This window comes from Gymnodraco acuticeps, unplaced genomic scaffold (genome assembly GCF_902827175.1).
Source record: "Gymnodraco acuticeps unplaced genomic scaffold, fGymAcu1.1, whole genome shotgun sequence".
Classification (NCBI taxonomy): Eukaryota; Metazoa; Chordata; class Actinopteri; order Perciformes; family Bathydraconidae; genus Gymnodraco; species Gymnodraco acuticeps.
The window spans coordinates 146,506-174,501 of NW_022990596.1; the positions used below are offsets into that span (position 1 = coordinate 146,506).

Here is a 27,996-nt window from a genome sequence, read left to right on the forward strand (position 1 = left end):
AATACACAATTAAAAATGTTCTATGACCTTTTTTTGTATTAATTAAATTAAACTGAAGACAGATTAATGACCTAGAGATAACCTATTATTCCACTGCTTATGTACACATGTTGTAAATAATGGTTTAAACCTCAGTAAATGAAATAAACAATGTGTTTAACAATTACAATTTAATATTGTATTTTCATCTTATCACAAAGTAGAGGTAAGAATATATCCATCCTCTTTCTGCAGCTTCATGTCTTCTATTATTATAACTTTCATCATTGAGACAGAGGAAATCAATCATGTTATTTAACATCACCAGCAGTAACACAAATATCAGCAAAAGTGTGTTTATGGAGTTGTTTATTTGTATTATATGTGCAGCAAGTATATAGAAGCAGCTGTTTGGGGAATCAGACAGACTCAAGCCATAATCGTTAGATATCTATTAAAAGAAAGGACACATACAAAATCAAATTCTGAAAGTAAGACACAAGTCTGTAGGACGGCAGTAAGCAGAGGTCTGGGTGGAGGATGTTCCTGATCGCCGCTTTGCTTTCTCCAACACCTCGGGGGGTCCAGCTGGATGGCAGCTCTGTCCTGATGATCCGCTGGGGTTAGGGGTCCTTCTCCAGCACCTCGGGGGGTCCAGGTGGATGGAGCTCTGTCCTGATGATCCGCTGGGGTTAGGGGTCCTTTTCCAGCTCCTCGGGGGGTCCAGGTGGATGGAGCTCTGTCCTGATGATCCGCTGTGCACTTTTCAGATTAGGGGTCCTTCTCCAGCAGATCCATTTCTCCAGAATTGTCCTAATTACAGAGAAAAACAAGAGAAAAATAAAAAAGTGAATTAATCATATTAAACACAGGGTTGCAGAAGTATTATTGCAAAATGTAACTCAGCATTTCAGACAAACAATCCCTAAAGGATAATTTAAATGTACTGTTCTGGTTTTTTAAAAACTAAAGAGATGAAATGACAGTCACACGTGCATCCCTTTGACAGCACAAACTAACATCAAGCAAAAGGCTGCTGTCTATTTGTGATTGTCTTATTATTATTATGGGATCAGGATACATTAAATACACTTTAACCTAAATAAAAGATGATCAAATCTGGTGGAAATATTGAAAATAGGCTTTTCTTTTGCTCTACCTCAAAGCAGCATGAGCTGAATACAAAGGGTGTAATGTTGTCCCAAAGTTTAATAAACAGTAAAACATTGGAACATGTCAGAGAAATAAATAAAGCTAACAGCAGCTACACGTCAGGGTAGCGTTTTATAAATCCCACCGTACTGTAGGCTATACCGGTCTAAATGTTTTCACTTTGGTCTATTTATGTAATATAAAGTATAACTTAATGCCCCTTGGGTTTGACATGTGGGACGTCAGTTAATTTAAAGTAAGTTAAAACCCAATACTCACATTTATTAGTGATTCCTCCGCTCGCTGGTGCTTTTAAATCCACTCTGCTGGGGAGACCGGAAGCCATTTCATTTGAAAAAAACTCCCTCTTCCCTGCGCGCATTGCACCCTGGGATATGGTAGGCCGCGGAGTGTACATCAGATGTATCCTTCAAATTGGGGAAAAGTAGGCTGCATTCGTGGGCCGCATTCGGAGGAGTCTCGTCTTTTTTTAAATTGGGACAGCCTTCTTTCGGCGGAAGTGACGTAAGCGGTCTACGAATGCACCCTTCGAAGTATGCAAGCCATGAATTGAGACACGGGGCCCTTCTCACTTCGGTTAAATGGGGCCCTTCTCACTTCGGTTAAATCGATTCCTTGCGTCCCTCACTTGCGTCGTTTCCCTGTGACTAGTCCCTCCCACCAGGGAAGCATGGAGAGATGCAAGGAAACTACGAGAAGCAGGGAAATGAGTTTTAAGAGCAATGGGACGTCCTTTCCTCCGGAGCGTCACGTGAAGCGACGACCGTTTGTGATGACGCTGCACAGCTGATCGTCTGACAGCAGCTCTGTCCCCGTTATTTCCACACACACCCCCGCCTCTGTTAGTACACATTTACTGACACAAACATGTGTATCATCTGTTGTAGACCCAAATACATTAAATAAAATAAGAAATCATTCTCAAAAAAGATAAACGCCATTCTTAAAATGTATTGAAAAAAGCGATCATGAAAATGTTTCCAATAAATGAAGAAAATGATTTTTGACCACTTTGTTGTTCAGATATATCATTTGTAACTAAATGATACATTAATTGAAACAAAACACGGTATAAACTGAGGAGTGACTCTCGTGAGGTTCATGTGTTTTCTTCACTCCGCTGGGAAACTGCTCATGTTAAGAAGCATCAGATCAGTGCATGCACTGCATCGTCCAATCAGTGCGCGATACACAGTAAGGGGGCGGGGCGAGTGTCTGAGGATTTCATCGAAGGATGGTCTGGTGGTTCCTCGGTTATAGCTCCTCCATTATCGCTCCTCGGTCCTCCGGCAAAAATAAGGCCATTGGGACGCTACTCAAGATGGCGCAGACAAATCAACTTCCGGTGAGACCGAGACCGAGGAGCGAGGAAATGAAAAATAAGAGAAGTGAGAAGGGCCCACGGCCGGGCCTCCTTCCTATTTATACCGGAAGGAGGCCCGAGGGTGGGGCCCACCTTGCGGGTGGGCGTGGACTACACGTTTTCAGTGCTGCGCAGGGGGATTACCCAATAGCGATAGCCTTAGAGGGCGAAGCCATATACAAAATAGAACGGCCTATTTTTTCTTAGTGGAAGCAAAAGCACATTAATATTCGCCTCGTTGCACACTATCCCTTACATACAATGCATACCAGACTACAAATGAAAACCTAAAAACCATATTGCACACTTTATGTAATTATGATTCCTGTTCCCCCACTGACATTTCACATGGTGATATAAAAACAAGATTGGCCTAAAAACATCATAATGCATAGACTCAAATACATGAGAAAGAAAGCCGTTTCATACTTTACTCAGCAACGTAGTGGTATAGTATAGATATGATGTATTACAGGCTGCAAATGAAAACCTTAAAGCTAGATTGCCCACTTTATGTAATTATCATTCCAGACAGACTTGTTACATGTTGTTATAACAACAAGATCTGCCTCAGCAGAATGTAGTTTTACAGATGGTTGACAAAGTCTCCTGCAGATGTAATGATCCGTCTCAGTGCGCTCAGTATCAGTGAATTAGTGCCATCTTTTGTGTCAATCTCTGAGTGGTAGTTCTTCACAGGAAAGATGCAGCTTGGTGGGAAACCCAGCACGGCACTCAACTCCTCAATCTACATATTACAATTTGACATTCAATAAATGAAAGTGCTGATCGAAGGAACATTTACTGTTAAAATATAACAGTGTAAAAAAAATGATATTCCAATCTTAATTACAGCTCTCTAAAAACTGAAATACAGATATAAACGTACCTTTTTCTTCAGGTACTTTCTCTTATACACGTTCTGTATTTCCTTGTCGACCTCTGGACAGGCTTCATCAATTTTGGTGAGAATAGCAATTTCGGGCATCCCTGCCAATACAGAGCAGAATCAAGATTCAAACAAAAATAATGTTGGTATGGTTATTTTATTTTGATAACATTCATTATAAATGTTTCGGATGGTGGAACCTCTGGGGCGCTGACTCCATCGGATAGTTTTTACCAAAATCTGACGTTTCATGGCACGAAATGCGCTCTTCCGTATGCCCTTTTGACTCGCTCTGGACTCGCTAATATCGAAGGATCGGAGCAGCCCCGCCCCCCTGAGGAGTGACGCGTCCAGAGCCCATGTGAAAAAATCATCTTCCAGACTGTTAATATTGTTACTGCTATTACTCTCTGGTAACGTTAACATTAACCCTGGTCCTGAGTGTTTCTCTGCTTCCTTGCAACATTTGCCAACTCCGAATGAGTTTATCTGCAGGCAAGGATTGGGTTTTCTGCATGTTAATGCTAGATGCCTAGTGCCCAAATGAGATGTTTTCAAGACCTGGTTTTTAGTTGCTAAGCCTGATATTGTTGTAGTTTCTGAAACCTGGTTAAAACCGTCTGTCACTGACACTGTTATTCACATTGATGGATATAATGTATTCAGAGCAGATCGTAAGGGCAGAGCTGGTGGTGTTGCAATATACACTGCTGAGAAACTACAGTGCTCAGTCCTTCACTCAATTTCAATTCCAAGGCAATTTGAGTTGCGAGCAGTTCAAATAACTATAGCAAATGCTCCTCTCACTGTTATTGGCTGTTATAGGCCTCCATCGGCCATCATGGATGCAACTACTAGCCTTACTGAATTGTTGTCTACGTTTTCTTCTGAAATCATATTATTGGGTGATTTAAATTGGGACTGGTTGAGTGATAAATATTCACAGTTTAAGCAGGTTTGTGATTCTTTGAACTTAACTCAGCTTATTGATAGTCCCACTAGAATAAACCCTGCCAAACCCAATAACGATACCCTTATAGATGTCATTCTAACAAATGCAGCTCATAAGTATGTGTTGGTGTTTTTCCTAATGATATCAGTGACCATTGCACTATTGCTTGCGTTAGGAGCACTAAATTGCCCAAAGCCAAGGGCCTTATTGTGCTCAGGCGCTGCTTCAAACACTTCTCTGAGCAGGCTTTCCTACACGATCTGGCGGAGGTTAAATGGCACTTCATAGCGTTAATTCCATCTGTCGATGTTGCCGTCCAATTTTTTATTGATCACTTTTTATCGATTATTAATAGACATGCCCCCCTTAGAAAATTCAGAGTTAAGAATAGGAACACTCCATGGTTTACTAGAGAATTGTCTGATCTAATTCATGATCGAAATAAGCAATGGTCCTTAGCTAGAAAGTCTAACACTAGTGATGACTGGCTTCTTTTTCGTGTCCTCAGAAATAAATGTTCAGCCCTTATTAAAAAAGCTAAAGCTGATTACTATCTGAGCTTAACCACTGATTGTTTTAATGACCATTCCAAGTTCTGGAAAACAATTAAATCACTTCAGAACAAGAAGGTTTCTAGTTTCCCACAAAAACTGAAGGTCAGTGATTCTTTTATTTCAGATTCAGATGGTATGTCTAATGCTTTCAATGCTCACTTCAAAAAGGCTGGTCACATTTTTGATGAGCAAAGTCATGACTCTCTAAATGGTCGTACTCACAGCCCTAGTTAAGAGATGAACTCCCCTGTTTTTGATTTAGCTTATTTCTCGGTCTCTGAAGTCTTACAGGGTTTGCATTCAATTGACCCTAAAAGTCTGCCGGGCCTGACGGCCTCGACCTGTTCTTTTTAAAAATTGCAGCTCAGATTATAGCACAACCAGTAACTGATATTTGTAATCTCTCCCTGTCCACTCACACACTGCCAGCTGTGTGGAAGCAAGCTCTGGTATCGCCCCTCTTGAAAGCTGGTGATCCCACAGAGTTGAATAACTATCGTCCCATCTCAAATCTTTCTGTGTTATCAAAGATTCTTGAGTCCCTAGTTTCGACTCAGCTAAAACTTTTTTTAAATTCACACAACATCCTTAACCCTATGCAATCTGGATTCAGATCAAAGCACAGTACTGTGACTGCCAGTCTGAAAGTCTTAGACGATATTAAGGCTGCTTTGGATAACAAATCTGTTTGTGTTGCATTGTTTATTGACCTAGCCAAAGCATTTGACACTGAAGATCACCACATTATGTCTAATGTTATGTTGATGTCTCGTCTCGGTCATAATGCCATTTGCTGGTTTCAGAGTTATCTAACCAACCGTACTCAATGCGTCAGGTTGGGTAGTACTGTCTCTGACCCTGTCAACTTGAAGAAGGGAGTTCCACAGGGCTCTTTTTTGGGGCCTTTGCTCTTTTTATTACATGTAAACAATATTTGTAATCAGATGCAATTTTCTACCTATCATATGTATGCTGATGACCAGAGTTGGGTGTAATGCGTTACTGTAATAATATTACTTTTGTCGGTAACGGAGTAGCGCTACTTTTACAATTCAGTAATCACCCTACAGTTACTAACATTGCCCCGACACCAAAGTTCCCGTTAGAATATTTTTTCGCCGGTCAACATGTCCGTTAAAGTTTAAATCTTCCGGACAAAATGAGAAAAGTGCCGGTCAAAGGTCTTCTTTGTTATTTATTGAGCTTTAAAACAAATTGATATGATTCAATATTAAACTAATTATAGTAGATTAACTACATTATTCAAAAGTGAACAGTAACTTACAATAACACGGGAATAATAAACGGAGCGCTCTCTCCCTCTCCTGACAGCCCGTCAGTATCATGCAGCTCGCTGATCAGTAATGAGTGACCCGACAGTGAAACTAAACATATCTATAACTTGTTTAGGTAGTTTGAGAGGTCATTAAAATAGCTACGTGTGATATTCTAACCTGAAGTGTGTGTTTTGTTCGCTCACCGCTGATCATGCAGAGCTGCGTGTCGACTCGTCAGCAGCAGCTGATCTCTCTCTCCCGTCAGATTAGACTTCACTCGCGTTTATGTCCATATCGATCAGATCCAGCTAGTTCTAGCTAATGATATGACTACCTGCTTATTAAAAGACACCTAAACAATAAGTGTATATATAGGACTCATCATTGCAAACTGTATAGCCTAACTGGATGGTCCTCACTTAGTATGCGTAGGATGCAGCATTGGTTTTTATTAATGTATAAAGCCATTTTAGGTAAGCTTCCACTGTACATATGTGCCAGATTTGCTCCAGTTTGTGACTCTTACAACCTCAGATCCAGTGCCTGGATACGGTTCCAGGTACCTGCTGTGCAGACTGAGGCTGGGAAAAGGAGTCTTTTTTATTATGGTCCTTGGTCTTGGAATGACCTTCAATCACACCTCAAACTGAGGGCACTTGTCTCAATAGCATGTTTTAAGTTGAAGTTGTCTGAGGTCCTTACCACCAGCTGCTCTTGCAGTAATAAGTAGTGCACCTTTCTTACTGTCCTAATGTGCACAATGTAGTGACTGCTTTTTCGTCTTTTGTTTTCTTAGTTATGTTCTCTGTATTTTATATGTTTGTGTTATGTGTTATGTGTAACGTTGCTGCCTTCTTGGCCAGGTCAGCATTGCAAATTAGATTTTATCTCAATGCTTTTTATCTGGTTAAATAAAGGTTAAATAAAAAAATAATAATTGTAAAAGCCAAGCCCTTACCCATGTCTCTGGCTGCAAGTCTGACTTCCCTCAGTTTTTTCACAAAATCACCAGTCAGGAATTGTGCTGTGTTGGCGGAGATGATGCAAACCAGAACATGAACTCTGTCATTTAGAGAGGGGTCACTGTTGTAGTCTTGTTTATCCTCAGACAAGGTAGAGAAAGGATTTAACTGGAAAACAATGTAAAAGTAAACAAGAAAATAATTTGGCATGCAAAGTAGTAGCACAGTACAGTGGTTTCTTATATAGCCTTGTTAGTTTTCTATATTTCATGTGAATGAAATTGTGCTAGTAGAAACAGAACATTGGATTGCATTTCTAACACATTTGCAACATAGGAAAAAGATTAATGAATTCAGTTGTACCTTGTAACCATTCTTCACGTGTCCCTTCATGGCCAGTTTGACATCTTCTACACAAGTTCCTCTTTCTGCATCCTTCTCGGGCCCATGACGTCATTGAAGACAAAAGGGTAATATGTCCCTGGTCCTCCTTTTTGGATATGGTATGCTTTGTATTGTTAAAAATGAACATGCCTTGTAATGAGAAACTATACACTACAGAATTTGTAAAACTCAACAACATAAAAAAATAACTTTTTAAAGAAAAATTGTTATAATGTATGACATTCATGATTCATACTTGTGTGGTGAAGCTCCCGTAAGAGATTGCATCTGTTTTAGCTCGATCAGATATTTCGCCTCGTAAAGCACTTTCCACAGAGTTGATGAAGCTGGACTTGCCAGCACCAGAAGGTCCATAAAGCATAAATCTGAGCTGGACCTCCTTATCATGAGGCTGATATTCCTTCACAAACTTTAGGTCTCGTTCTTTGTCTCTGATCAATAAAAACTATTTTAGATTAAGATTAGATCAAATGTTACTTTAATATTATTATCAGTTTTGCATATGGTGTAACAGATACCCGAGATTTTAAACCACCATGTAACTGAAAAAAACTGCCAACAAATACAATATGGCATAACAAAGGTCAGTATCAACAAAGGAGATTGCAGGTTCATAGTTTTGCATTAAAAAATTGTTAGTTGAATAAAGGCACTAAACCAAAGAGACACCACAGATTAAATAATCTCTCACCCCCAAGGCACGCTCCTCCATTCTTTAGGTAAAACTGAAAAGTAAAGTACAGATGTTGCAGTTATACACGAGTTCCATTTTTAGGAAACATTAAACAAACGAATAAAGGGTTCTTTTTATTTATAATTTTAAGCAATGTTCTGAAATATTTTGAGTATTACCTTTCGGAGAAGAAGGTTAGTAAAAATAATTCATGACTTCAATGAGATATTGTTGAAGAAACCTTATCAACACGATATTTGAGTCAGAATATTTCACATTATTTATTTGTAAATTCAGATGTCTTGCAACCTTTCACAGAACTGACTCAAGTGTGCTGCACAAGCAAATGATTAATTATTTATGAATATGTAAACATTTTTGCAGAGAATATATGAACAATTATGTGTTTTTAAGTGAAAAGCACATAGATAAACTAAAAAGAAGCTGGAAGAGTTTACATGTTTTACATACAATTGAAAAAAAGTAAAATTGCTACACAACATTTACTTTACAGTACTTGCATTAAGCCAATGTGAGAGCATTGGTTAGATATTGCATTAGTTAGACTGCATTTCCTTAATTGTTTTCTTCCACCCTTAGGTCATCATCAAACATTAATATCATTTATATTAAAAAATATAATAAAACTTCTTACCTCAGCTGAAATGTCCGTGAAAAGAAGTGGTGATGTTTACCTCAAGTAATGACTCTGAAATTGAAAGAAAATGCTTTTTTCAAGTTTCTTTTTCACTACTTGGGCAATATAATTTGACCAACGTTTCTTGGGGAAAATAAGAAGTGGCTAAAATTAGTTCACAATCACTAATCACTTGTGAATTTAGAGACATAGTTACCTTAATGTGTCAGTAGTTGTTGAATCCTCATAGGAGTTGGAGGTGAATTATCTGTAAAAAATCCAAGAGCAGAAACGCGAACTTCAAAAGCCATTGAAATTAACGGATTTCTCACTGTCTTGTTCTGTTGAGTTTAACGCCCATTCTGTTGAAAGAAATATCGCATCTTAAAAGCTGAACAGACAGCGTGGAGGATATATTTATGTGCTTGTGAATGAATAGAATATATTATTGAACATAGAATAGCCTTAGTCAGATAAAAAAAAAATACGAAGTCATTCTTGTTTCAAGAAAGCCCCCCTTCCCCTGGAATGCCTGCTCCAGCCGGGGTGTCTGTGAGAGTATCCCCCCCCCCCCTTTTTTTCTCTCTCCTGTTTGCTCTCTTCTCTAATGCCTGAAAAATGGCTGCTGAGCGTTGAATTGAAAACAAGGAGTGCATAATCAACGAGTGATCTGAAGTTGGAGTGAATAACATTGAAAATTAATAGATCAATGTGTGATTTGAGGTGGTAGATATTTAAATAAATAAGAAACTATAATTTGTTGTTTTTAGCATAGTTTTTGCGGGACACAGTTACGTCACATTGTGGTTTTTATGAGAAGTTTTGAGAACGGATTGTTACTATTGCATTGCATTGTGAATTTCGTGGTATTTGTCATTAACTGAGAATTTTACTTACTTATATTTCAGAGGAACTTAATTGCATACCGTAACGTTGAGGGAAAGTAAAAAGAGGTTTACTGAGTATATGAAGTACATGCAGGTTAAGGTTTGATTCTAAATATAATAGTGGATTATTCCACCTAGATTAGACATAGAAAGAGGAGAATTTGTTAAACATTAGATAACAAACTCACGGTAAGAAATATATATTGTAATGTTATTTAGGAGTTGTATTGATCATACAACAGTGAAGTTCAGCTCTAAGTGTTATGAACTGGCCTTGGCTGGTTACATTTTTTATTGAAGCCAGACTACAAGTCGTATGGTTTAATTTGTATTGAACTCAGTCTCCAAGCAGTGTGGTTTTTATCCGCATGTGTTGAGTGTTCCCCTCCCCTTCCCCCAGTCACATGGGGCCAGTGCTATACTGCTAAGCTAGTTGGCATACTAGATGGTGAAATAGTTGGAGTAAAGATGTACACGAACAATGAGAGTAGATTAAGTTGTTTTGTTTTTCATGCTTTTCACCAAGGCTCATTTGAGTGGTTATTGTTTTAATGTAGTGTTGTTTTGTGTTATATTTCTAAACTATAATGTACCCACACGCATGTGGTTTATATGTCACAGTTCATTTTAAAGTCAGCCACCTCATGGCTAGATCTCATCTCTGAGAGTCCATTGTGTTAATGTTAAGAGGTCCTTTTGTTCTTCAGGCCACATGTTCAGGATGATCCACATCCAAGTTATTTGACCCCATGAGGTCAAGAGTCATTCTGTTAGACCACAATCTTGTGTAAGACAAATCATTGTTCTTTTGTCACATTTTGAATTACATAAGATTTCATTTTGCTAAATCAATTTATCTATAAATGTTGTAGTTGGAGTTTGGTGTTTGCTAACATTTTTAGGAACGACATAGTCCTACACTTGGGTCAAATTACATTACTGTGATCTGATTAGTGTGCTCTGCAGGTTTACTATTGTTCTGACCAAGCAGTGGGATTTTGAAGTACAGGGAGGTTCTTTCATAGTGTGTGAGATATGCGATGCTGGACACATGTGGGTGTTGAAAAACTTAGTTTGTAAATATGTCACAATGGACGAAACGATTAGAGGGAGTTTTTGTAATATCATTAGGAGACATTAATTGTGTTGTTTAGATGGCAGTTAACTACTAAGACAAATAGTATGATTAGAAAGAGACAGAGTGGAAAGGGTTGGATTTATTTAACCTCAGTGTGCTAGAATTTCTATAGGTAATGCGTCCCGAGACCTGGGCTCTCTCTCTCTGCCTGTCAGACGGCTAAGACCCCGACCCTCCAAGCAGACAGAAGACCTATCCCAACCAAGAGACTCCTCCTTCTCCATCGAACGGACAGAGAACCAGAGCTGAACCAACAACAACAATAAGAACTGCATCCAGAACTATCTCCACCTGTGGCATCCAGAACCAAACAGCTTGCTGACAGGCAGAGATCTATTCTCATCAGTCCCTCAGGCAGGGCATGAAGTTCCAAGCTGAGCCACGAGATTTGGCACAAGAGCAAAGTGTGGGACATGAGAGCAGAATCCGCCCTCCATAAAGCAGCAGAGAGACTGTAAAGGAGGAGATGAAATTCAAAGCAGTGCAAGAACAGTGGCATGATGGGGGCTGCAGATGGAGCTGGGCAGATGGCTGCCTCAAAGAGTTACAGCTGATGGACAAAGGGGGAGGAGTCAAAATCAGAGGAGATGGTCGAGCAAAATGTGAGGTGGCCGGGGTCAAGGCTTGAGATAAACCAGAGGAGAGGGGAAGGGAATCAACGGGAATGAGTGAGTTTACACATAAACACACTTATTATAAGCACACGTTTAAAGAACTTGAATTGACTTGATAAATAAGTGAAGAAAATAAGTTGTATTAACCATGAATTAATCAATTGGTAAATTAAAAATAGCAGTAAAGAGGAAACTATTAAAGTAAGATGAGAATCATCCTAAAACACACTGAGGGATAAAGGGGGAGACATGACAGAGTAGAACCATATTCTTAAAACTTTTCATCATGTTAACAAATCATTCTTCAAGAGATTTTTATTCACCTGTGAATAAAGTACTGATCTCATTTGTTACAATATTGATCACCATTAAAAGGATAATTTTAGGAACCACTCTATAAGACAAATCTGTATTTGTATGGATAAGGTTAAAGGGAGAGCTGGTGCCAAGCCAAATATAGTATTCCAATCTATAAAGTATTGATTTAACCATTGTGCCATAGTTATTACCATAGGAAATCCTTGAAAAAGTAGGGAGTAATTGTCGCATGTTCGGACACCCGGGGTTCCACACACTGCTAAAGAGTTTAACATTGTTTTTTAGGTAGACCAGAATTGAAGATAAATGAGTATAATGACCGATGAAAAGCTACACAGGTCCTAGTAATGGTTTGACTCAAGATAATAATTATGTGCACAAGTTTCTGAAATAGATCTATTAGACATATTAATATAGATTAGGTGTTGATAAACTGCAGTAGTAGTACAATAAGGAAGTGACATTTTTTTGGCTAACACTTTTCAGGGAATGTGGGAAACAGCTGTTCCGATGAAAAGTTAGAGATATCTGGAAAATTATAGTTGTAATCGTGAATTAATTAATGATGGCGCTCCATATATGACAGATTTTTGTAGACAAAGGATACTGGCCTATGCTGAAATATCAAAGTCTCTGCAGAGCACGACACATAGCCAAAAAGACTGAGACCAACTGACCTTTGACCCTGACCGACAGTGTAACTTGAGAAGGCACTGTCAATGACTGACTCTGGGGTGTACCTGACCAAACTTGACTTTACAACCTGACAGTGTGAGTGGGAATGTGAGTGTATGTCTGCATGTGATCAGTGCAACTGCATGATTTAAAACAATGACTAATCAAGCATGCTTTTGGACTAACACATTATTCTGGGGCTCTGTGGGAAATGAGAGGTTTCCTACAATTCCACAGAGTTGGAAAACCGCACTTGTGTCCCGTTTCTAATCTACTTGATGATATTTTACTCCCACAGGCAGTGGCAGTTTGCAAAATGTGAAGCTCAAACTAAAATCTAAAGAATCTGTTTCTTTTAGGACTGAAAGATGAAGAGAAACACTTCATTTCACTGAAGTGTTTACTGTGGAAATGATGGATGTACATTTGGGAAAAATGTTTGGTATTTTCTTATAATCCATTATTACCTGAAGGTTTTCTTCCCATACAGGATTTTGGTTACACATGAGTTCATGTGTAAAAAGGGGGAGTGTAAACTTCACAATGTACATTTTTCATTTAGGGACTGAAAGGAACCTGCTGCCCCAACTCGATTGTTCAATCTGACCATTGACCATTGATTGACAGTTTTAGAATTGACCTGCTCCATATCTGGGGATAAGATACTGTTTGATGGATGTTGACATGTTTCTAATATTGATTGAGTTATAACAGGTAACACAGATGCAGAATCAGTGGCCAAGGGGCTACTGTTAGAGATGTAATTCCAGAATGGAATACTGAAGAAGTTGACCTCTGAGGGCCCAGGAGCCCTGAGCATAGGCTTGAGGGATTTGTATCAGATTTCTCCACACAGGTTGGTGATGCCAAAGGGGGACCCAGGAGGCCGACACAGCGGAGTTCGTCTGGCTGAAGGTCATCAGGACAAAGTGGCTCAACCCCAGGCTCTCCGGCCCCGACCGAGTGACTCAGCGGACCTCTCATGCCTTCCGCATAGGAGGAAAGGGGGACAGCTCGTACCACGGGAGCCAGTGTGCGGCGGGGAAACCACCTGCTAGGACCGGGGACGACATCAAGACGGACGTGGCCCTCGCAGAGGAGGAATACTCGGAAGCAGCCATCAGTGGACTGGAGGAGCAGGATTCTGAAGACATCCTTACAGCAGACTACTCGGAAGCGGCTGTCAGCGGGCTGGGGGACTTGTCGAGGCAGCAGAGGAGTCTACTTCTCTCTGATCAGTTCCACCCGTGAAGGGAAAGCCGCATCTCCCCCTCCCTATCAGCTGCCCTTGTTGGCGTATTCCTCTGAGGGGGGGGGGTTGATGATTCACCACACAAGGAGACTGCTTTCTAGCACTCAGGTTGCCCTCTCATGGTTCCTTCACTGCCATGGAAAGTGGTGTTCTGTTCCCAAAGATTTCAAGTACTTTGGGTCTCAGTTTCTGATAGATTTATACAATGTTGGGAGACGGACACAGTAGAAAAGAATAACAGGGGATATGTTTCAAAATGCCTTGTGTAAGTTTATCTCTTGAGAATGAGATAAAAAGGGGGAATTGAGGGAAAATTGAAGTAACTTGAAAGTTTGAAGTGAAAGTTTGATACAGCGTATCTGATATATAAGAAGTGTGTTTTTATATATTCATGTGTTTACTTAATTACTTTGTATTTAATAGTGGCAGTTTATATGAACAAAAAGCTGGAGATATGAGGAGTGAAAACTTCCCTGTCATTGAGAAGTGTAGGGGACAGAGAGGAAATACCCTTATATAGACATATGCTATCAGAAGTCTGAATAATGTGTGTGTGTGGAAGCTGCAGGAATACGAACCAGATGTGTTTTGTTTTGCTTCAAACTAAAAGACTGTTTCCGGATCATCTCGGCTGATACGCTACGAAAGCCCATCGTTTATATATGGGCCAATAGATGACCTGTATGGGGGTAGCATCCACACAGCTCCTCCCTTGTTTTTACAATATCTCCTGTTGAGTCCTGGTGTCCGGCCTCTTTCCTCCTGCTGCCAAGACGAAGTAAGTAAGATTTCCCAGCGGGAGGAACCAGGGCCGGGGTAATCCGGATTACTTCGTGATGTTGTGTTATTGTGTCTTTTGCCATTAAATCAGCATATTTGTTATAACCTTACTGTGACGAAGGTAACTTCGTCACTGTGAACTGACGGCTTCGGGCCTGGTAACTCGGCACTTTAGTGAACAGTTTTGCACTTTATTAGCGTGATTGCACAGTACCGTTTGGTATGGCATATTTGCACATTTTAAAAATACTAATTATTGAGATAGTATTTATTAAAGGATTGTGTGCACCTGGTGCCCTGTGTTGTCTCCTCCCCCCTCACCTGTGTCTAGTTGCTGATTAGTGTGTGTGGGTATTTAGGCTCTGTTTTCCTGTCTGTTAGAAAAAGGGAGTGTGTGTGAGATCCTGGTGGCTGCAGGCTGGGCTCACGTGAACAGCAGCAGGATTGAGGCTGTGTGTAATGTGTTCATATTTTAATAAATGCCCACGTCGGGTTATATTTTTGGACGTTCTGCCTCTGCCTCCTTGCTTGGTCTGGGCCGCTCAACGGTTAGCTTTACACTTACCAATGGTTGCTGTGAATTCTTCCTCTGTTAATCTGACCCATTCACAAAACGAACACGCGGAGCCGAGGTGGGTTTATAAATGTTTTAACATTGTTTCAGTTTCCTTTTTTTCCCTTTGTTTTGAGAGAATTTGCACCTGATGCAGGTCGGGTGTGTTGAATTGTAAATAACACATCCTTTCGAAAGCAGGAAAAACCAGCTGAAACTCCAGATTTCCCCAGTTCAAAAGTTTTAGCGCAGTTTTGGATCAGCCATGGATCCAATAGAAAATTAGAGAGATGCTGAGGTGACTTTTTTTTTAGCAGATGTCTATTTTGGTTTCTCAGAGAGCAAAGTGCTATGTACTATGAGACACAAGGCCTATCTGTACTCGGCTATTGCATTTCTTTCTATCACCTATCACACCCAATGACTAAGCCTGGAAAACATGTCACTAGTGAGTTTCCTGCGGGTAGACAGAGGGTCAAGTGATGGCATGTTACATTACATTGCATTTAGCTGACGCTTTTATCCAAAGCGACTTACAATAAGTGCGTTCGACCAACAAGATACAAACTTGAAGAAAACAGAATCATATAAGTACATCAGGTTTCATAGAGCTAAAACATTTCAAGTGCTACTCAACTGGCTTTAGATAAGCCAGCCCTTTATTAGTATATAAGTGCTTTGTTAATAGTTCTATCGCTCGAAGTGGAGTCGAAAGAGATGAGTTTTCAGTCTGCGCTGGAAGATGTGTAAGCTTTCAGCTGTCCTGATTTCAATGGGGAGCTCATTCCACCATTTTGGAGCCAGGATAGCAAACGCACGTGTTTTTGCTGATGGGAACTTGGGTCCCCCTCGCAGTGAGGGTGTAGCGAGCCGTTTGGCTGATGCAGAGCGGAGTGCACGCGCTGGGGTGTATGGTTTAACCATGTCCTGGATGTAGGAAGGGCCAGATCCATTCACAGCATGGTACGCTAGTACCAGTGCCTTGAAGTGGATTCTAGCAGTTACCGGAAGCCAGTGAAGGGAGCGGAGGAGCGGAGTGGTGTGGGAAAATGTAGGAAGGTTGAAGACCAGACGAGCCGCTGCATTCTGGATGAGCTGCAGAGGTCGGATGGCACATGCAGGTAGACCAGCCAGGAGGGAGTTGCAGTAGTCTAGGCGTGAGATGACGAAAGCCTGGACCAGAACCTGCGTCGCTTTCTGGGTCAGCTGGGGACGTATCCTCCTGATGTTGTAAAGAGTGTATCTACAGCAGCGGGTTGTAGCAGCGATGTTTGCAGTGAAGGACAGTTTGTTATCTAGGATCACACCCAGATTCCTTGCAGTCTGAGTCGGGGAAACAATAGAGGTGTCAATGTTGATTGTTAGGTCAAGAGTGGGCAATTTTTTCCCGGAAGGAAAAGCAGTTCAGTCTTGTCAAGGTTGAGCTTGAGGTGGTGAGCAGACATTCACCGAGAGATGTCTGCTAGGCAAGCAGAGATGCGTGCGACGACCTGGGTCTCTGAGCGGGGAAAGGACATAATTAATTGGGTGTCGTCAGCGTAGCAGTGGTATGAAAAACCATGCGGGCTAATGACAGACCCGAGCGAGTTTGTGTACAGGGAGAAGAGGAAGGGACCGAGAACAGAGCCCTGAGGGGCCCCTGTAGTTAATTGACAAGGGTCGGACTCCGACCCTCTCCAAGTAACCCTGTAGGTGCGGTCTTTGAGGTATGAGATGAGGAAGGAAAGTGCAGAGCCTGAAACTCCAAGTTCTTGGAGTGCGAAGGAGAATCTGATGGTTCACCGTGTCGAATGCAGCAGACAGGTCCAGACGGATGATGACAGAGGAGAGGGAGGCTGCTTTAGCAGTGTGCAGTTCCTCAGTGACAGCAAGGAGGGCAGTTTCTGTTGAGTGACCTGCCTTGAAACCAGACTGGTGCGGATCCAGAAGGTTGTTCTGATGGAGATAACAGGAGAGTTGTTTAAAGACAGCGCGTTCAAGTGTTTTAGACAGGAACGGGAGAAGAGAGACAGGCCTGTAGTTTATAACATCAGACGGGTTGAGAGTGGGTTTCTTTAGGAGAGGGTTTACTCTTGCCTCCTTGAGACTGTTTGGAAAGTGACCAGAAGTTAGAGAAGTGTTGATGAAATGGGTGAGAAACGGTAGAATATCAGGAACGATAGTCTGAAGGAGGTTTGAAGGGATAGGGTCCAGAGGACAGGTGGTAGGGCGGGCAGAGGTAATGAGGGTAAGAACCTCACTTGGAGAGAGAGGGGAGAAGGAAGTTAGTGTGTGGGTGAATGGCAGGTCTGGTGACCCAGCGGTGAGTAAAGGTGAGTCAGAAAAAGAAGAGCGAATATCATCAACCTTTTTTTCAAAGTGGTTAACAAAGTCGCTTGACAGAAGGGAGGAGGGGGAAGGGGCTTTAGTGGGGTCCAAGAGGGTGGAGAAGATGACAAATAGTTTTTTGGGGTTGGAATAGGAAGATTGGATCTTATCTTGAAAGAAAGTGCTTTTTTACGGATAATAGAACCATGCTTGGTTCTATTAGCACGCAGTGCGTCATTTAGCCAGGGAGCAGGAGGGGACTGACGAGCCTGCCGAGATGTGAGAGGACAGAGAGAGTCCAGAGAGGATGAGATAGTAGAGAGGAGAGTTTCTGCAGCAGAGTTTGGAGGCAGGAGTTGGAACGAGTCAGAGGAAGGGAGGGCTGAGAGCACCGATGAGGCAAGGGTAGAGGGGTAGAGGGAACGAAGGTTGCGGCGGACAGGTGCAGAGTTAGAAGAGATTAGTTTGTTATGTTTGGAAAGGGGTAGAGAGAATGAAATGAAGAAGTGATCGGATGTGTGAAGCGGGTTTACAGAGAGGTTAGAACTATGCAGTTCCTTGAGAATATGAGATCAAGGACATTGCCAGCTTTATGAGTTGGTGGAGATGGAGACAGTGAGAAAGCAAAGGTGGTTAAAAGAGATGTTAGTTCAGATATCTTCCCTGTCTGGAGGTTGAAGTCTCCGAGAAGTACAGCGGGAGGGCCAGTTTCAGGGATGTGTGAGAGGAGATTATCTAATTCCTCCAAGAACAACAATGGTTAATTGTATAGGATGGGTTACTGTGACGGCATGGAATTAAAAGGAGGAAGGAGTGAAGTTAGGTAGCTTGAAGAGGGAAAAGCTCCATTTGGGAGAGAGCAGGAGACCAGTGCCACCTCCTCTGCCAGAGGGTCTGGGTGTGTGGGTGAAGGAATATGCTGTGGAGAGAGCTGCTGGCGTGGATGTGTTGGATGGAGTAATCCAGGTCTCAGTGAGAGCAAGGAAATCCAGGGACTGCAGGGAAGCGTAGCCAGAGATGAAGTCAGCCTTAAGAACAGCTGACTGGCAGTTCCACAGGCCCCCTGAAACTAGATGTTGGATCTCAGTGGAGCATGTGGGATAGACGAGAGCAGGCCGGTTATATCGATTAGGAGATACACGGGGCCAGTGATAGTTGCGAGAAGACACATAAACAGGAATGGAGAAAATACACATGATTATAGCATGAGGGGCTAAAAAACTAAATAAAAACACCAGCGATACTTAGCTCAATCTGAGTAGGATTTGCCTCCTCTTTGCCTCCCTCGTGACTCCCGCAGGACTCTAATTTCTCCAGGAAAGTTACCTAAAATGTACACCTGATTGCTGATTTATCACAGCTGTGGGGCCACGCCCCTTTAATTAGTTAATTCTCTGCAGCTGGTGGCCCTCAAAGGAAATCTAGACTGCCTCCCTCCTGAGTTGTTATTGTATTTTCAATGGCACTGAATGGTTTTACAATTACATTAAAGCCTAAGTTATAAAGTTATGAGTTTAACCCTTAATACAGTTACACCTACTCAATAAAGCTCTTAGTATTCTACAAATGTTTAAATCAAAGGTAACCCTAGCAAATGAGTTGTCCCAAGTTTCTGCCTGACAGATACTGTAGCGGTTTTGAGATTTAAAATCACAATTTGAGTCAGATCAACTACAGAGCATGTATACAGAGTACACACACTGAAACAGAGAAGTCTAAAAACAGAATGTTACTCACACAATTCTAGAAGTCACCAGTTGTTATCCTGTCAAAATCGAGTTGCACAATCGACCTATTTGGTCGTTTTTTGTAGGAGGACAGGCTGCCTTAAAGCCAGTGACCGACGATCACTCTGGAGGCTCTGTTATGGGAACAGTAGCCTCTCGCTGCGTGCTCTTTGTCTGTGTGATATATTCTGTTAACTGTGGTTAACTCGTGTGGTATAAATTCTGTTAACAGTGGTCAACTCGTGTAGTATAATATTTTGACTGTGGTCATTTAGTTTAGCCTTTTCGTTAGTCTGTACCACTTGGATAGTGAGGGTTATTTTGTTTATTATGTATATTTCTTTGTAGTTAATTAGGCTCCCTTTTAGAGTCCTCCTTTTGGTTGGCTATCCATTTAATTTGGCGCCCTGTCGGCCTTGTTTGCTCCTGGCTGTTTGTCTGCCATTTTGTTCTTTTGTTGTAAATAAACTCCCTTATAGTTATACCAATTCCAACTGGTGTGTGTTGTTTCCCTCTACCCCTAGAGTGGGACGTAACAATAACCAAGACTACAACAGAGACCCCTCTCTAAATGACAGAGTTCATGTTCTGGTGTGTATCATCCCTGGCAACATAGCAGGATTGCAGGATGATTCTGTGAAAAAGTTGAGGGAAGTCAGATTTGCAGCCAGGGACATGGGTAAGGGTTAGGCTTTTACAATAGTACATACAATTATAAATGATTTATTATACTTTGAAATAATATATATTATGATATATAATATTTAAATAACCTGTCCAATATTATTTTAACTGATTTTGATTCTGCTTTTTCTTGGCAGATTCCTGAAATTGCTATTCTCACCAAAATTGATGAAGCCTGTCCAGAGGTTGGCAGGGATATAAGGAACGTGTATAAGAGCAAGTATGAAGAACAAGGTAAGTGTATATCTGTAATTCAGTTTGTAGAGAGATGTAATTCATTTTGGAAAATCATGTTGTTTTACATTGTAATATTGTAGCAAAATCTCCTTGGATCAGCACTTTCATTTCTTAAATGTCAAATTCTTAAATGTAGATTGAGGAGGGGAGTGGCTTGCTGGGTTTCCCACCAAGCTGCATCTTTCCTGTGAAGAACTAACACTCAGAGTACGAGACAAAAGATGACACTGATACACTGATACTGAGCGCACTGAGACGGATGATTGCATCTGGAGAAGACTTTGTCAACGACAAAGATAACAATGACCTGTAAAACTACATTCTGCTGAGGCAGAACTTGTTTTTATAACAACATGTAAAAAAGGGAACAAGAATGATAATTACATAAAGTGGGCAATGTAGCTTTTAGGTTTTCATTTGCAGCCTGTAATGCACCATATCTCTATACTATAAATGATGGTATCTCTAATGAGTAAATATGAAAATGCTTTATTGTTGCATTGTAATATTGTTAGTTTTGCTTTTTTGATTCAAGTGTTATTTTATCTTGCCATCTGCAGCTAATCAATAATCTGAACATTAGCAGGTCAAAAGACATAATTAGTTTCTAAAGTAAAACTTAACGTTTAGACTTGTGATTACAGATGCTGTAACAGTCACTGATTAAAACATATTTTCCTATTCAATGTTGGACGAGATTTATATTTAACATGTTACTACATGGTTCAGGTAGAAACACAATAAATCGCAAAAATATTGAAATTACTTTCAAGTACGTAATTTCACATCTGTCCACCAGAGAGCGCATTTTGAGTGCAATTTGAGTTGTGTGTCGATAAGGATGCAGATCGAAGCTCCATAAAGGGTCAGAGTATACAGGGGTCCGACATGCAATCACTTGACCCTCTATCTATCTGCAGGAAAACTGGTGACATGTTTTGATAAGTCATTGGGTGGGGCTGTGCTAGGCAATAGAGAGAATATGCAACAGCAGAGTTCAGATGGATATTGAGCTTCATAGTACTGCAGCAGGTACTGCCACTCTGCTCTCCGAGAAACAAAAATTGCTATCTGCCCGAAAATACTCACCTCAGCATCTATATTGAATTATTTTGGATCCATTGCTAATCCAAAACTGCTAAAACTTTTGAACTGGGGCAATCTGGAGGGTTTTTCCAGCTTCTTTTCAACAGGAAGTGCAGCTCATCCAGAATGCAGCGGCTCGTCTGGTTTTCAACCTTCCTAAATTCTCCCACACCACTCCGCTCCTCCGCTCCCTTCACTGGCTTCCGGTAACTGCTAGAATCCACTTCAAGACACTGGTACTTGCTTACCATGCTGCGAATGGATCTGGCCCTTCCTACATCCAGGACATGGTTAAACCGTACACCCCAGCGCGTGCACTACGCTCTGCATCAGCCAAACGACTCGTTGCGCCCTCGCTGCGAGGGGGACCCAAGTTCCCATCGGCGAAAACACGTGGGTTTGCTATCCTGGCTCCAAGATGGTGGAATGAGCTCCCCATTGACATCAGGACGGCAGATAGCTTGCACATCTTCCGGCGCAAACTGAAAACTCATCTCTTTCGACTCCACTTCGAGCGTTAGAACGATTAACGAAGCACTTTTATACCAATAAAGGACTGGATTACCTAAAGCCAGTTGAGTAGCACTTGAAATGTTTGGCTCTATGAAACCTGATATACTTATATGATTCTGTTTTCTTCAAGGTTGTGTCTTCCTGGTCGAATGTACTTATTGTAAGTCGCTTTGGACAAAAGCGTCAGCTAAATGCAATGTAATAATGTAAAAGGAAGTGTTCATTTCCATTCAACGTGTGACACACCCAACCTGCATCAGATTAAAAAAAATTCAAAACAAAAGAAAAAAAAAACGAAAGGATGTTAAAACATTTATAGCTGTAGGTCCTCACAAAAAACACTACAATGTAAATAACACTAAGCAACAACTGACAAGTTAAGGTAACTATGTCTCTACATTCACAAGCTTAGGAACGTCAACTTGTGATTATGAACAACTTTTCACTGCTTTTTATTTCCTCCAAGAAACTGTGGTCAAATGATATTGCCAAAGTAGTGAAAAGGAAACCTATATAAACAAACACAACTGTAATATAGTCATTTGTGAATCACTAAAGATAAATCAACTTTACCTCAGGAGGTCAGTAAATATAAAATTGTTAATAATGGCAATTCCTTTTAAGTCACATGTGTGCTATAACCAGGAAAGAAAGTGAAAGTGAGCAACTGTTATCATATAAAACAGACTTTACCTGTTGAGTTTAGAGGCACTTGGGCGAGAGGTACATAACTGAAGGTGAGGATTTTCTATTATTTCCCAATTCAGTATATTCTTGCTATAATCATTTGATTATAGCAACCCTTTGAGTGCAGTACAGTTATAGAAATAGTTACTGTATGTATGTTAACATTATTTTATTTCAAACCTTTAATGCTTTATAGAGCTGCACTTATATATTATTTTTTTGCTAGCTCAGTTCATTTATTTGGTTTGATTTAATCTCTTTATAACCTGTACAAAAACTGAATTTACCAAAGCGCTGCTTGTTTGTAGTGAGTGAGATTAAATGAAAGATATTGTGAAATATATCATTCTTTGGATAAATACAAAATTAGTAATTTTACCAGAGATTGCTGCTTAGTGATTCACTTAGATGTTCGGGTCTTGGTTTGAAAAATAACCTGATCATAAGGGATAGAACACATCATGTTATTTAGGGTCTTTTTCCCAGACTGCACTCAAAGAGAACAGCATTAATACTCACCTTTATTCTTAAAAGAAAGGGGATTAGGTCAATAATTCATTTGACCTTCAATGTAAGGTGCAGTAAACATTAAGAGACTTACAAAGTTTCACTAAAATTGTAGATAAACTTCATATTTAAAGTCTACTTTAAAACTACATAGTCTTAAAAGGGTTTAAGATAACACTAAACTGCCCCTATGGCAGTAGTACCCTTATCAAGTATATGCTGTAAACTCATAAACATTGAAGAAACTTAAATGTTTGTATATTTTCTGCAGTAACAATTCAACCGACTTTAAGATATTAATAAATTATAAAAGTGTTCCTGTGCAGCACATTTGAATCAGTATGAGAAGCTGCAAAACAAAGGGATTTACAATATTTTACATATTTATAACAATACTTTGCTATACATGATGAATGTTGTGAAATATTTGATCTCAAATGTTGTATTGATAATGTTTTTACAACAATTGTTTGTTGAAGCCATGGGAATCTTCCAATCTAGTACCCCCCCACCAAAAGGTAAGTAACTCAACATTTTTCTAAACATTGCGTAATAGATTAAATCAATCAAAATGGGAATAATGTTTTACTACAAATGTTCACTTTACTTTTTAGTTCTGCCTCAAGAATGGAGGAACGTTCCTTGGGGGTGAGTTCATTTTTCAGTGTGTGGTGTCTCTGGTGTTTAGTAGCTTTTATTCAAATAACACTTTTAAAAAGCACAACAATGAACCTGCACACTCCTTTGTTGAGACTGACCTTTGTTATGTAATATTTTCTATGTACAGTATTGTCACTTCTTAGAAACATGATAAGATAAGATAGAGCTTTATTGTCTCCCTTAGGAGAAATTTGTCTTGGGCATCGAGATAATACACATAAAACATTCAGGTCAATCAGTCATATATACAGAACAGAGATTACATATCACATGGCAAACAAACAAACAATAAACATACAGGTACAGCACTTTCCCTATTGCACATACATAATCAAATTGTACTTTTCCCTATTGTATTCATACACAAATCAATATTGCACTTTTCCCTATTGTCTCCATACCTATTTACACATGATGCACTTCCCCTATTTAATCTTCTCGATTGCACAAACTACACTGTAAACATTGCACCTCCCAACAACTCCTAACAGCATAATCACAATTGTTTCTGACTGTTCAGCAGCTTGATTGACAGCAGAACAAAGGAAAACTTATACCTGTTCAATTTACAGTTTGGTAATCTGTACCTTCTGCCCTCGCGAGGGCAGCAACTCAAACTCTCTATACAGGATGTGTTTGGGGTCGCATGTGATTTTACGGCCTTGCTGTATGGTTTCTTCTCTTGGGTCTCAGTGACACCATTATGAATCTAAACTAAAGTCTATTGTTTTTCCATTGAACAGAAACAAGTGAGAGATTTACAGATTGTGAACGATTACCAGCCTTTTAAAAAGGATGTCCAGCTCAGATTAATGCTTTATGGACCTGCTGGTGCTGGCAAGTCCAGCTTCATCAACTCTGTGGACAGTGTTTTACGAGGCAAAATAACTCATCGAGCTGCTGCAGATTCACTCTTCCGCGGGAGCTTCACCACAAAAGTAAGAATCCCTGAAAGCATTTCACAAGACACAACAACAATTAAAAAACAGAGAACATATTTTTCTCTGGCTCAGTGGTTAGAGCTGGTGCCCCATGTTCTGAGGCTCAGTCCCTGCTGATGAGAGTTTGAATCTGGCTTGTGGTTTGTTAACACATGTCTTCTTTTTATCTCCCCCCTATCAAGAGGCTGATTCTCAAATAAACCGGATAATCTGGCCCCCCCCCCCAAAGATTTTAAGTTTTTGTTTTTTTTATGTTGATTTGTGTTTTTTCTTTTAAATATGTTCTGTTTTGTGAAATTATGTTATGTTATAAACGTTAGGGCAACCATAACGGCATTTTTTTTGTCTTACAGTACAGAGAGTACAAAATCCAAAAAGTACCAGGGACACATTACCCTTTTGTCTTCAATGACATCATGGGCCTTGAGAGGGATGCAGGAAAAGGAGTTTGTGTTGAAGACGTCAAACTGGCCATGAAGGGACACGTGAAGAATGGTTACCAGGTACAACTTGGTACAACACAATCCCACATTGTGGTCATTTTCTACTATCAATATTATGGATGGGATGTATGAAATACGAAATATGGAAAACTAACGAGACTCCATTCGAAATTATTGTATTTGTGCATGCAAATTATTTTTTTATTATTTTTTATTTAACATTGTTTTCCAGTTCAATCCTATCTCTCCCATCTCTGTGGATGACCAACACTACAACAGAGACCCCTCTCTAAATGACAGAGTTCATGTTCTGGTTTGCGTCATCCCTGGCAACATAGCAGGATTGCAGAATGATGATAACCCATCACAGTTACTGACTGAGGATTTCGAGAAACAGTTGAGGGAAGTCAGACTTGCAACCAGTGATATGGGTAAGGGTTGGATAATAAATGAACAAATACAATTATATACATTGTATTTTAAAAGTATATTTAATGTATCATAATTCTAATAAAATATAATAACACAGTAAAATACCTGACCAACTTTATTTTAACTGAATCTGATTTTGCTCTGTATTGGCAGGGATTCCTGAATTTGCTATTCTCACCAGAATTGATGAAACCTGTCCAGAGGTCAACAAGGATATAAGGAACGTGTATAAGAGCAAGTACCTGAAGAAAAAGGTACATTTCTATTGGTAATTTAGTTTTAGGCAACTGTAATTCAAGTTGGAATATCATTTTGTTTTACACTGTATATTGTAACATCAAAATCTCCTTGGATCAGCACTTTCATTTCTTAAATAGCATATTCTTAAATGTAGATTGAGGAGGTGAGTGGAAGGATGGGATTTCCACAAAACTGCATCTTTCCTGTGAAGAACTACCACTCAGAGATCAACATACATGATGACACAGATACACTGATACTGAGCGCACTGACAGGGATGATTGAATCTGGAGAAGACTTTGTCAACGACCTGTAAAACTACATTCTGCTGAGGCAGGTCTTCTTTTTATAACAACATGTAAAAAGGTCATGTTAACAATTATGATAATTACATGAAGTGGGCAAAATGGCTTTTAGTTTTTTGTTTGCAGCCTGTAATGCATAATATCTATAATATAAATGATGGTGTCTCTACCTTAATGAGTAAAGTATGAAAAGGCTTTATTTTTCCTATATTTGATGTTTTCGTTGCATTATGATATTGTTAGTTATATGCTTTTTTGATTCAGGTGGTAATTTATATTGCCGTCTCCAGGTAATCAAAAATCTGAATATTCGTAGGTCGAAGATGAGATTTGGTCAAATGTGTTCAGAATAATGATAACATATGCTGTACCTGTCATTGATTCAAAAGTGTTTTGCATATAATGATACGTTTTTTAATATAACCAGATCATATTCATCAAATATTGATAACTTTAATATTATGACATTTTTAAATGACATAATAAACATAATTGTTTCAATCAAGACAACAGATCAGAGCAGTTCTGTGATTTGCAGCTCATTCAGATCAAAGCAGCTTCACTTGTCTCTAAGAAAACCCTCGTCAGGTTTTAAAACATGCATGTGATTACACTCAAAAACAATACATGGTGTTTCTTATTTTTGCTTGCATTAAATGGTTCAACAATGATGTACATTAATTGTTTAAAATATTTGGTGAGTCCATATTTTGTTGTTACATTGAGAGGGTGCAAAGTCATGATAATCAGTGCCTGTTTTACACAGTGTGCCTATTCTAGGATGGTTACATTTGAATGCTTTGATTTCTGTAAAGATGAAGATGAAGCTGTTGATCTACAATCCTTTGATTCTCACCAATAATATTTTGAACAATAAATGCATTCACACATTCATTTGTGACTTAGTGTGTACTGTAGTCATTTGGTGTAAATCCTCATTGCTGAAAAAGTAAGGTTGAAACATATATATTCAAACTTTATATGAATGTATAGGATAGTCAAGGCAGCACATTTATTTGGGTTGTTGACACGCAGCAAATCATTTTTGGGTGGTCTCTGCTGTTTTGCTTCTAATGCTATGACCCAAAATGAATAATTGTACCGTATGGTTTAACAACAGCAAACTTGACATTTCACTCAGTAACAATGCCTCTACTTAAATGTCTTTAGAAATGTCCCTCTAATCATAAATGCTACAAACTCATTCATTCATTCCAATTTCATACATTTTCTTTAAGTAGATTTAGAATAAGCAATTTGGAGAAAGATATTATACAACAACTCAGAAAATGACATCACCTACTGTAATGCAGCCACAATAACACTGATGCCATATCACACTATTGGGATATGAGATTACATTTAATTTAATTTAGCTGATGCTTTTATCCAAAGCTTTTATCGTTTCATTTCACATTTAACAGCAGTATCTTTACTGAAAGCACCAGCTCAGCTTCAACACAACTCCCCTGCCAATACCATGATATACTGTGGCAATAACATATCTTGACTCTCCACTCACACGTTTCCTCCTAAAATAAACTTCATTGACAAGATACATTCCATAAATGATGTTTAGTCTGTAATATTTCTTAAATTCAATTTCAAACAGTTACTTATCTTAATAAAAAACATTCTAATTACATTTGAGATGTATTGCTACATATACATTATTTGTATTTTTTCCATAATGCTGCTGCCTCTCGAGGTTAAGAGTAATACTACAGCACATAACACAGAATGACAGAGTGCAATGCCAAAAATAGAACCGGGCTGTTGAGAAAACATCCGTAGCTGCAGCCCTGCAAGCCCGCCCCTCCCTTCTCCCCTGATTCTTTTAAATCATGTGATCTAAAGGAAACTGTAGATACCACCAAACCAGAATATAACAGCTATACTGGACACACTTCACATTCAAACCATGTTTTTGTATTTCAATAGTATTTGGGTAAACTCATGAGAAAGTGTGTTTAAGTTCTAAAGTCACATTCAGATTCAATTTTTAAAAAATGGGTGAAGAGGTCTACTGTTGGATCTGACACAGACTAAATGCATTCAGTCATTCAGTTGTGACTAAGTGTACTATTGTCATTTGTGAATGAATAAAGAGAAATCAACTTTACTTTATGAGGTCAGTAAACATTAA

At 39.7% G+C, this 27,996-nt stretch overlaps 2 protein-coding genes and 1 long non-coding RNA gene across 3 annotated transcripts; 1 reads left to right on the forward strand and 2 right to left on the reverse strand.

Annotated features, from left to right (window-relative positions):
* Positions 1-331: 331 nt before the first annotated feature.
* Positions 332-1,810, reverse strand: LOC117554468. The gene is made up of 2 exons (XR_004570279.1): positions 1,411-1,810; positions 332-792 (listed from the first exon to the last, which is right to left on the reverse strand). It is a non-coding gene; the product is annotated as an uncharacterized LOC117554468 (long non-coding RNA).
* Positions 1,811-3,088: 1,278 nt separating this feature from the next.
* On the reverse strand, positions 3,089-9,374 carry LOC117554467 (interferon-induced protein 44-like). The gene is made up of 7 exons (XM_034228914.1): positions 9,082-9,374; positions 8,883-8,936; positions 8,246-8,279; positions 7,513-7,657; positions 7,146-7,317; positions 3,405-3,505; positions 3,089-3,263 (listed from the first exon to the last, which is right to left on the reverse strand). The coding sequence occupies exons 4-7, from the start codon at positions 7,540-7,542 to the stop codon at positions 3,102-3,104; spliced, it is 465 nt and encodes a 154-aa protein (XP_034084805.1). The 5' UTR covers positions 7,543-7,657; positions 8,246-8,279; positions 8,883-8,936; positions 9,082-9,374; the 3' UTR covers positions 3,089-3,101.
* Positions 9,375-22,328: 12,954 nt separating this feature from the next.
* On the forward strand, positions 22,329-26,744 carry LOC117554466 (interferon-induced protein 44-like). Its single transcript, XM_034228913.1, has 8 exons — positions 22,329-22,372; positions 23,309-23,347; positions 23,444-23,477; positions 24,233-24,427; positions 24,784-24,933; positions 25,106-25,304; positions 25,459-25,559; positions 25,700-26,744. Exons 3-8 carry the CDS (start codon positions 23,457-23,459, stop codon positions 25,859-25,861), a joined length of 828 nt encoding a protein of 275 aa, XP_034084804.1. The 5' UTR covers positions 22,329-22,372; positions 23,309-23,347; positions 23,444-23,456; the 3' UTR covers positions 25,862-26,744.
* The last annotated feature ends 1,252 nt before the right edge of the window (positions 26,745-27,996 follow it).

Coding starts and splice junctions, on each gene's coding strand:
- LOC117554466 (XM_034228913.1), top strand. CDS start 23,457: ATGGAGGAACGTTCCTTGGGG. Junction 23,478..24,232: donor TGGAGGAACGTTCCTTGGGG/GTGAGTTCATTT, acceptor TCCATTGAACAG/AAACAAGTGAGAGATTTACA. Junction 25,305..25,458: donor ACTTGCAACCAGTGATATGG/GTAAGGGTTGGA, acceptor CTGTATTGGCAG/GGATTCCTGAATTTGCTATT.
- LOC117554467 (XM_034228914.1), bottom strand. CDS start 7,542: ATGAAGGGACACGTGAAGAATGGTTACAAG. Junction 3,506..7,145: donor ACTTGCAGCCAGAGACATGG/GTAAGGGCTTGG, acceptor CTGTATTGGCAG/GGATGCCCGAAATTGCTATT. Junction 3,264..3,404: donor GAAAGTACCTGAAGAAAAAG/GTACGTTTATAT, acceptor TGTAATATGTAG/ATTGAGGAGTTGAGTGCCGT.